Source organism: Mustelus asterias, unplaced genomic scaffold (assembly GCF_964213995.1).
Source record: "Mustelus asterias unplaced genomic scaffold, sMusAst1.hap1.1 HAP1_SCAFFOLD_3146, whole genome shotgun sequence".
Classification (NCBI taxonomy): Eukaryota; Metazoa; Chordata; class Chondrichthyes; order Carcharhiniformes; family Triakidae; genus Mustelus; species Mustelus asterias.
Window position 1 is genome coordinate 28,059 of NW_027593091.1, and position 10,822 is coordinate 38,880.

Here is a 10,822-nt window from a genome sequence, read left to right on the forward strand (position 1 = left end):
GATGAAGGAGCGGCACTGCGAAAGCTCGTGATTCCAAATAAACCTGTTGGACTTTAACCTGGTGTTGTGAGACTTCTTACTGTGTCCACCTCCAGTCCAACGCCGGCATCTCCACATCAAAGTTTATTTATTAGTCACAAGTAAGGCTTACATTAAGACTGCAATGAAGTTACTGTGAAATTCCCCTAGTCGCCACACTCCGGTGCCTGTTTGGGTACACTGAGGGAGAATTTAGCACCCTAATCAGCACGTCTTTCAGACTCATAGAAATCATAGAAACCCTACAGTGCAGAAGGAGGCCATTCGGCCCATCGAGTCTGCACCGACCACAATCCCACCCAGGCCCTACCCCCACATATTTACCCGCTAATCCACACATCCCAGGACTCTAAGGGGCAATTTTTAACCTGGCCAATCAACCTAACCCGCACATCTTTGGACTGTGGGAGGAAACCGGAGCACCCGGAGGAAACCCACGCAGACACGAGGAGAATGTGCAAACTCCACACAGACAGTGACCCGAGCCGGGAATCAAACCCGGGACCCTGGAGCTGTGAAGCAGCAGTGCTAACCACTGTGCTACCGTGCCACCCTTGTGGGAGGAAACCCACGCAGACTTCGCACAGATGGTGACCCAAGCTGGGAATCGAACCCGGGTCCCTGGCGCTGTGAGGCAACGGTGCTAACCCACTGTGCTGTCCACAGGTACAGGTCATATTTTGGAAGGGGAGTGGGGTGTGGGGGGGGGAAAGGGAAAATGCATGCTGCAATCACAGCGACACGGTGGCACAGTGGTTAGCGCTGCTGCCTCACAGCTTCAGGGACCCGGGTTCAATTCCTGGCCTGGGTCACTGTGATCCTGTGTCTCTTCCCGCCCCCCCCCCCAAAACCCCACAGCAGTGCAGAAGAATTGGGCTTGAAGTGGATTGGTAGCAGTTGTAAGCGGTTGTAGTTTTTCTCACCACACTCTCCCCATCTGGTAACAGGGGAGGGAGGGCGGCGGGGGACTACAACACCCAGAAGGCAGAGCGCGCGGGGGGAAGCCAGGGTGGGCGGGGACTGGCGTCACTTCCTTTGGGAGCCGACTCCAGCAGCCATTTGCTTGGATGTAGTCGGCTCCGAGCGGCTGCGCGCGGGGGATGCCGGGGGTTGTAGTCCAGACGTACATCCGGAGAATGGGGTCAGAGGGTGGGAAAGACTACAGATCCCGGCATGCGCGTCGAGGCGGTCGGGCAGGGTTTTTAGTTTCCTCTCTCTCCCTCCTCCTGTTTGTTTTGACGGGATTTAATGCGCTCCCGGCCTGTTTGGCCTCCACGGCCGCTCGGCTTTGGGGAGCAGAGTTGTCGCTCGGGCTGAGGGGAGCTGGGGGTTGGTGACAGGCCAGGCCAGGCCGGGCCGGGGGAGGGGGGGGGAGAGAGAGGGGGCAGCGCCATCAACATGGCGGCCGGCAACAACCCGCGGAAATTCAGCGAGAAGATCGCCCTCCACAACCAGAAACAGGCCGAGGAGACGGCGGCCTTCGAGGAGGTGATGATGGAGCTCAACAACTCGCGGGTAAGCGCCCCGGGGGGGCAAGACCCGGGGGGGGCCCGCCCCCTTCACTCCAGCCCGGGGCCTAGCGCGCAGGCTGCGGGCCGCATCCTGACTACCAGCCCGGGGGCTGGACACAGCACCCAGAGAGAGAGAGAGAGTGACACACACCCTCACACAGAGAGAGAGACACACATCCTCACACAGAGAGGGAGAGAGACACACCCTCACACACACCCTCACACAGAGAGAGACACACCCTCACACAGAGAGAGAGACACACACCCTCACACAGAGAGAGAGAGACACACCCTCACACACACCCTCACACAGAGAGAGACACACCCTCACACAGAGAGAGAGAGCACACCCTCTCACACACCCTCACACACACCCTCACACAGAGAGAGAGACACACCCTCACACACACGCTCACACAGTGACACACACCCTCATACAGTGACACACACCCTAACACAGAGACAGTGAGACACAGAGACATACCCTGACACACACCCTCACACAGAGTGGGATACAGTGAGATACACACTGTGTGATAGACACATACCCAGATACACACATCCTCACACAGAGTGGGACACACACATACACCCTCACACACTGAGACACAGAATGAGACAGATGTTCACACACAGTGAGGCACATGCCCTGACACATAACGTTCTGACAAAGGGAGCCTAGCTCTGTATCTAACCCCGTGCTGTACCTGTCCTGGGAGTGTTTGATGGGGACAGTGTAGAGGGAGCTTTACTCTGTATCTAACCCCCGTGCTGTACCTGTCCTGGGAGTGTTTGATGGGGGACAGTGTAGAGGGAGCTTTACTCTGTATCTAACCCCGTGCTGTACCTGTCCTGGGAGTGTTTGATGGGGGACAGCATAGAGGGAGCTTTACCCTCTGTATCTAACCCTGTGCTGTACCTGTCCTGGGAGTGTTTGATGGGGGACAGTGTAGAGGGAGCTTTACCCTGTATCGAACCCCGTGCTGTACCTGTCCTGGGAGTGTTTGATGGGGACAGTGTAGAGGGAGCTTTACTCTGTATCTAACCCCGTGCTGTACCTGTCCTGGGAGTGTTAGATGGGGGACAGTGTAGAGGGAGCTTTACTCTGTATCTAACCCCGTGCTGTGCCTGTCCTGGGAGTGTTTGATGGGGGACAGTGTAGAGGGAGCTTTACTCTGTATCTAACCCCGTGCTGTCCCTGTCCTGGGAGTGTTTGATGGGGACAGTGTAGAGGGAGCTTTACTCTGTATCTAACCCCGTGCTGTACCTGTCCTGGGAGTGTTTGATGGGGACAGTGTAGAGGGAGCTTTACTCTGTATCTAACCCCCGTGCTGTACCTGTCCTGGGAGTGTTTGATGGGGGACAGTGTAGAGGGAGCTTTACTCTGTATCTAACCCCGTGCTGTACCTGTCCTGGGAGTGTTTGATGGGGGACAGCATAGAGGGAGCTTTACCCTCTGTATCTAACCCTGTGCTGTACCTGTCCTGGGAGTGTTTGATGGGGGACAGTGTAGAGGGAGCTTTACCCTGTATCGAACCCCGTGCTGTACCTGTCCTGGGAGTGTTTGATGGGGACAGTGTAGAGGGAGCTTTACTCTGTATCTAACCCCGTGCTGTACCTGTCCTGGGAGTGTTAGATGGGGGACAGTGTAGAGGGAGCTTTACTCTGTATCTAACCCCGTGCTGTGCCTGTCCTGGGAGTGTTTGATGGGGGACAGTGTAGAGGGAGCTTTACTCTGTATCTAACACCGTGCTGTACCTGTCCTGGGAGTGTTTGATGGTAAGAAGTCTCACAACACCAGGTTAAAGTCCAACAGGTTATATTTGGTGGGGACAGTGTAGAGGGAGCTTTACTCTGGATCTAACCCCGTGCTGTACCTGTCCTGGGAGTGTTTGATGGAGATAGTGTCGAGGGAGCTTTACTCTGTATCTAACCCCGTGCTGTACCTGTCCTGGGAGTGTTTGATGGGGGACAGTGAAGAGGGAGCTTTACCCTGTATCGAACCCCGTGCTGTACCTGTCCTGGGAGTGTTTGATGGGGACAGTGTAGAGGGAGCTTTACTCTGTATCTAACCCCATGCTGTACCTGTCCTGGGAGTGTTTGATGGGGACAGCCCTTCACTGTGTTTGTAATGCTGGCCGTGCTTGCATCTTGGCCAAATGTGTTTTCTGAATGGATCGTAAGACAGGAACAGAATTAGGCCACTCGGCCCTTCGAGTCTGCTCCGCCATTCAATCACGGCTGATATTTTTCTCTTCCCCATTCTCCTGCGTTTCCCCTGTAACCCCTGATCCCCTTATTAATCCAGAACCTATCTATCTCTGTCTTAAAGACACCCAATGACCTACAGCACCCATTCTAGCTGATTGCTGTTGTACTCTTTCTGTTTCTGTTGTTGCTGTTTGTACTTTGCCAGTGCTGCACTATGTGCCTTTGTGTTTGCTCTGGGACAGTGCAATGTGTGAATTTGTCCCTCTGGTTTAAGAGGAGCTGAGGTTTGATTGAGTTTTTGCGGGTGTTCTGATTATCCTCCTCTCCATCTCCGTGTGCCGCCTCTGCCTTTTCCTGTCCCCGTGCCAGTGTGACTGCGTAAACGTGTCCTGTATTTTTTTTTGCCCCAGTTGCAGGCTCAGAAGGTACACCAGCTCCGCCTGTCACACACTCGAGGGCCATACTACGGTGGCTCGCTGCCAAACGTCAACGCCATTTCCAACAACGCCACCGAGTTCCAGGTATTCGCGCTGTGGGAATCACTGGCGAGCTGTTCAGAGCTGGGGCGGCGCGGTGGCACAGTGGTTAGCACTGCTGCCTCACAGCGCCAGGGACCTGGGTTCAATTCCCGGCTTGGGTCACTGTCTGTGTGGAGTCTGTACGTTCTCCCCGTGTCTGCGTGGGTTTCCTCCGGGTGCTCCAGTTTCCTCCCACCGTCTGAAAGATGTGCAGGTTAGGTGGATTGGCCATGCTAAATTGACCATAGTTTTGGGGGGATTGCAGGGTAAATACCTGCCGTTATGGGGCTAGGGCCTGGGTGGGATTGTGGTCAGTGCAGACTCAATGGGCCGAATGGCTTCTTTCTGTACCGTAGGGATTCTGAATCTAAGATTGCCGAGCATGTTTGCACATTTTCTCTTTGGTTGGGGATCACTGTCTTCGGTGAGTCGTCACATCTTCATTTCGTTGAAATTTCAAATCAGTTATTTAACGTCAGGTGTTGCTTAGACGTTTAAACAACACGTCCTGGAATCACGGATTCAAGACCCACTCCACAGACCTGAGAACAAAATCCGAGAGTCATTCCAGTGCAGAGGGAGCGCCGCACTGTGGGAGGGTCAGTGCTGAGGGAGCGCCGCACTGTGGGAGGGTCAGTGCTGAGGGAGCGCCGCACTGTGGGAGGGTCAGTGCTGAGGGAGCGCCGCACTGTGGGAGGGTCAGTGCTGAGGGAGCGCCGCACTGTGGGAGGGTCAGTGCTGAGGGAGCGCCGCACTGTGGGAGGGTCAGTGCTGAGGCAGCGCTGCACTGTGGGAGGGTCAGTGCCGAGGCAGCGCCGCACTGTGGGATGGTCCGTGCTGAGGGAACGTCAGTGCCGAGGGAGCGCCGCACTGTGGGAGGATCAGTGCCGAGTGAGCGCCACACTGTTGGAGGGGCAGTGCCGAGGGAGCGCCGCACTGTGGGAGGGTCAGTGCTGAGACAGCGCTGCACTGTGGGAGGGGCAGTGCCGAGTGAGCGCCACACTGTTGGAGGGTCAGTGCTGAGGGAGCGCCGCACTGTGGGAGGGTCAGTGCTGAGGCAGCGCTGCACTGTGGGAGGGTCAGTGCCGAGGCAGCGCCGCACTGTGGGAGGGTCAGTGCTGAGGCAGCGCCGCACTGTGGGAGGGTCAGTGCTGAGGGAGCGCTGCACTGTGGGAGGGTCAGTGCCGAGGGAGCGCCGCACTGTGGGAGGGTCAGTGCTGAGGGAGCGCCGCACTGTGGGAGGGTCAGTGCTGAGGGAGCGCCGCACTGTGGGAGGGTCAGTGCTGAGGGAGTGCCGCACTGTAGGAGGGTCAGTGCTGAGGGAGCGCCGCACTGTGGGCGGGTCAGTGCTGAGGGAGCGCCGCACTGTGGGAGGGTCAGTGCCGAGGGAGCGCTGCACTGTGGGAGGGTCAGTGCCATGGGAGCGCCGCACTGTGGGAGGGTCAGTGCCGAGGGAGCGCTGCACTGTGGGAGGGTCGGTGCCATGGGAGCGCCGCACTGTGGGAGGGTCAGTGCCGAGGGCGCGCTGCACTGTGGGAGGGTCAGTGCTGAGGGAGCGCCGCACTGTGGGAGGGTCAGTGCCGAGGGCGCGCTGCACTGTGGGAGGGTCAGTGCCATGGGAGCGCCGCACTGTGGGAGGGTCAGTGCCATGGGAGCAGTCCACTGTGTTTTGACTTGGACATTGATATCTGGTTTAGTGTCTTCACCTGCTGGGGCTTGTGGGCCAGAATCTCTGATAATTAATGACCTCGCTGAATATTGTGTGTGTTTGGAGTTGATTTATTTTTGAATCTCTTCCAGAGCCCCTTCAACTCTGCGTTGGACTCCAGTCGTGGCACCCGCCATCACGGATTGGTGGAAAGGGTACAGAGAGCGAGGCTGATGTCCCCTCACAGGCGACAAATATCCTTTTTTATTGGTGTTGTCCTGCTCCGTCGTCTTAACTCATTCCCTCCAAGACCGACGCACAGCCGTGTGCACCATCTACAAGATGCACTGCAGCGACTCGCCCAAGGCTCCTTCCAAACCTGCCACCTCTACCATCGAGAAGGACAGGGGGCAGTCCAGTATGGGAAACACCAACATCTGCAAGTTCCCCTCCAAGTAGCTTAGCACTCTGAGCAGGGACTCTATTGACTGTCCCTCCATTGTGGTCTGGTCCAAATCCTGGAACTCACTCCCTAACAGCGATGCGAGTGTACCTGGATCAGACCATCAGAGAAAGGAACAGGAGGAGGCCATTCAGCCCTTCGAGCCTGCTCCGCCATTTGATCAGATCATGACCAATCTCGCACTCAATTCCACTTTCCCGCCCTATCTCTGCAACCCTTAATTCCGGGACTGATTTAAAAACCATTTCAGCTTTGGAAATGTTCAAGGACTCGGCCTGCACATCTTCCTGGGGTAAAGAATTCCAAAGATCCACCTCTCTGAGTGAAGAAATTCTTCCGAAATCTGTCTTAAATGAGCACCCCCTTATTCTAAAGTTTATTTATTAGTGTCACAAGTAGGGTTACATTAACACTGCAATGAAGTTACTCCCCAGTTTCCTCCCACAGTCTGTAAGACGCGCTGGTTAGGGTGCATTGGCCGTGTTAAATTCTCCCTCGGTGTTACCCGAACAGGCGCCGGAGTGTGGCGACTAGGGGATTTTCACAGTAACTTCATTCAATGCTAACACTACATTCTGCACCCTCTCTTTTCCTTCTCTATGAATGGTATGCTTTGTCTGTCTAGCGTGCAAGAAACAATACTTTTCACTGTATCCCAATACCAAAACTGTACACAATATTCAAAATGTGGCCTCACTGCTACCTTGTACGGTTGCAGCGTTACCTCTTTACTTAAAAGCCCGCATTCCATTCCCATTCCCCTTCCCCCATACCTTCTGCACCTGTACGCTAGCTTTCTGGGTCTCCTGAACAAGGATCCCCATGTCCCTTTGTGCTACAGCGTCTCGCAGTCTCTTTCCATTCAAGTAATACGTAGAAACTAGAAGCAGGAGGAGGCCATTCAGCCCTTTGATCCTGCTCCGCCATTCATTATGATCAATATCCTGATCTCCCCCCCTCCCCCTCCCCCAATCCCTTGATCCCTTTAGCCCCAAGAGCGATATCCAATTCCTTCTTGAAATCAGACATTTTGGCCTCAACTACTTCCTGTGAATTCCACACATTCACCACCCTCTGGGTGAAGAAATTTCTCGTCACCTCAGTCCTAAAAGGTTTACCCCTTATCCTCAAACTATGACCCCTAGTTCTGGACTCCCCCACCATCGGGAACATTCTTTCTGAATCTACCCTGTCGAACCCTGTGTGAATTTTATAAGTTTCTGTGAGATCCCCTCTCGCTCTTCTCAACCCCAGTGAATATAATCCTAACCGACTTAGTCTCTCCTCAGAGGACAGACCTGCCATCCCAGGAATCAGCCTGGTAAACCTTCGCTGAACTCCCTCTATAGCAAGGACATCCTTCCTCAGATAAGCAGTAGTTCGCACTGCTGCCTCACAGCGCCAGGGACCCAGGTTCAATTCCGGCCTCGAGTCACTGTCAGTGCGGAGTCTGCACGTTCTCCCCGTGTCTGCGTGGGTTTCCTCCGGGTGCTCCGGTTTCCTCCCACAGTCCGAAAGATGTGCAGGTTAGGCTGATTGGCCGTGCTAAATTGACCCTAGTGTCAGGGGGATTAGCAGGGTAAATGTGTGGGGTTATGGGGATGGGGCCTGGGTGGGATTGTGGTTGGTACAGACTCGATGGGCCGAATGGCCTCCTGTACTGTATGATTCTAATCAAGGTAAGGACACCAAAACTGCACACAATACTCCAGGTGTGGCCTCACCAACGCCCTGTACAATTGCAGCAAAACATCCCTATCCCTATAGTTTCTAGTCTGGGTACAGTGTCCAAAGTTATTCCCCCCCCAAACCCCTGGAGCTAAGTTCCTTGACTGACTTGTGCACGTCGACAGTTCTCCGTATAGCTCTGCCTACTTGTCTCCACCCCCGGACACCAGCTGGAGAAGGTAAGGAGTTTGCTGTTCTATTTCCCTGGTCTCTTGTCTCGGGTTGCGGTGCTGGGATTCGTTGCCTGACGCACGGAGGTCTCTGAGAGAGACAAGTCCAGATGAAGCGCCCCTGCTGGTGGGAGGTTGAAGTCATACTTAAGTGGAATTTTTCCGCTGCAAATTGTATTTTAGACGTAGGTACTTAAAGTTGACCAGATACGTAACCAGATGTGAGATGGTGAATGTTCTTTGCAAGATGGTGGGTGCGGGTTGATGGGGGTTGTGTGGTTTGTATCTGACGAGTGGTATCCGGCGATAAGGGCATGTGGATTGTTGGAACCAATGGTTCAGTTCTTAAACATTGGTGTTTGTACCAACTCTCCTTCCAGCTGATCAGCTGGAAGCTGCAGTCTTGTGGTAGTTTCCTTGCTGTCCCAGCTGTAAATAATTCCAGATAGACTGCAGTAACTCTGGCAGCAACGCAGACCTGGCTGGAGGCGGTCGCACAGTGGCAGGGGACTGTCACTGTGTCCCAGGGATCCCTCGGTCACTGAGACACTACCTCCTCTCTCCAGCCCTCAGAGTGGATGTGATTACGGTCTTAAGCCCGCTTTCTCACTTTTTGTCTTCGAAGAGGAAGTTTGGACGCAGGGTTTCTGGAGTGTTTTCCTGGCTTGTTGAGTCTTTTGCCACTGCCCCTGTCTGGGTTGGCTTGTGTCTGCAACCGTTACTCTTGGGTTGGGTCTCTCGTCAGTTCCTACCCTGCTGGAATGTGATCGAGACGCGTCAACTTCTTCCATTCCTCTCTGCTTGGGCCTCTCTCTCCCTCTCTCTCCCTTCTGCCATCTCTGCAACTGCACCTTGGATGTTCTTCTGTTTTCTCCCTGCCTCTGGGCTGTGGACTGCCCCCTGCTGCATCTTGCTTTACCTTGTTACCTCTTCATTTTCACTCACATCTCTGGAGGGGAGAGCTCAGTGTACCGTTCCTGGTCTCTGGGCGCGCAGTCAATGGGAACCGTGTTCGGATGATAGAATACGCAGGCCAGAAAGAGGCCATTTGGCCCATAGTGCCTGTGGTAGCCCTTTGAAACAGCAATCCGATTGCATTCCAGTCCCACTCCTGTTCTTTGCCTGGATTCCCCTGTCAATGACCGGGGACAACTTTACACAGCAGGCAACTAGTCCCATTTTGAAGATTCGCAGGAAGGACTCTCCCACCTTCCCCACACAAACTCTGCAACTGGGTCACTCAGTCCATTGGCACCAGGCTCTCTGAACTGCTTTCCCCGCCAGTGCTGTTGCACAGGGCTGACGATGAGCTGTCATTATCCTGGCTCAGTTAGTCCTCCCGCACTGCCCCCCAGCACCAGCCAACACCCATCGCACATGAACCACCCTCTCACTGAATGACGCAAAGGGTTTAGGAGATTGATTGTGAGTGACTGCAAGGACATGCGGAATAGGGATAGATCCCAAACCTTCACTCCCTGTGACCCTGACCAACACTGCCTTTGGGAGATTGTCTTCATTAACGCTGAGTATCTAATCTCTCTCCCTCTCTCTCTCTCCCTCTCTCTCTCTCTCCCCCTCTCTCCCCCTCCGACCCCCCTCCCTGTGTGTGTGTCTTTCTCTCTCTCACCCTCTCGCTGTCCCTCTCTCTCTCCCCTAGTTTGCTCTGATATCAGCCTGTGACACTCTTGCTGCTCTGTGTTGTCACTCACCCTTCAGTTCTTGTGAATATTCAGAGTCTCTGTCCCCTCCGCTACTCCCCTGTGCCGGGGCCTGTCTCTCCATCCTGTTAGAGCCATGTCTTTAATGTGGTTTATTTCTTTCTCCCCCACGTTAAGGAACGCCCCACCTTGGTGCAACTTCCCAATGGAGAAAGGACATCGCTTTGGATTGAGCTCGACTCTGAACAGGTGACCTGTTTGTCCTTCTCAGCAGTCCCTCCACACACACTGCACACTGCCAGGGTAGAGGAACGCTTCAGTCATTCAGCCCCGGGGCTGTTTTGAATGCAGCCTGCCTGATGGAGTGAGATATCTCCGCACGCTGCTGCTTTCCAGGGCCGCGAGCTCCCAGTGAGCGCTGCTTGCTCTCTGGGGAAAGTACAGTGAGCAGCACTGGCTCCCGTGTGACACCTGCTCTCTGCTCCTTTCCCCACATCACAGCAAATGGGATTTGGCAAGTTCCACACGGAGATTCTGGCCGTCAGCAGCAGATCTGTCACTAACGTCAGGGGGACAATGGAGTTGTTGTCTCAGTTGGACTCCATTCTGAGGCAGGGCCTCACTGCAGTAGTCAGGGTGCATGGGGTGATTGTGTGAATATACTTATCTCTCTCTCTGGCTGTCACTCTGTCTGTGTCTCTCTGTCACCCCTCTCTCCACACCCCACCCCCCCGGTCCCTCTCTCCACCCCCCCTCTCTCTCTGGGCCCCTCTCTCTCTGGGCCCCTCTCTTCCCCCCCCCCCTCTCTGGGTCCCTCTTCCCCCCGCCTCCCCTCTCTTCCCCCCCTCTCTTCCCCCCCCTCTCTCTCCCCCC

General features: G+C 54.9%; 1 protein-coding gene across 1 annotated transcript; it reads left to right on the forward strand.

The window, feature by feature from the left end:
- Window positions 1-1,421: 1,421 nt before the first annotated feature.
- Window positions 1,422-10,198, forward strand: LOC144490318 (CREB-regulated transcription coactivator 2-like; the record flags this gene model as incomplete). The annotated part of the gene is made up of 5 exons (XM_078208087.1): window positions 1,422-1,554; window positions 4,172-4,282; window positions 6,080-6,181; window positions 8,236-8,297; window positions 10,127-10,198. Coding segments are annotated over exons 1-5 (464 nt in total), but the record flags the coding sequence as incomplete, so codon positions are not given.
- Between the last annotated feature and the right edge of the window lie 624 nt (window positions 10,199-10,822).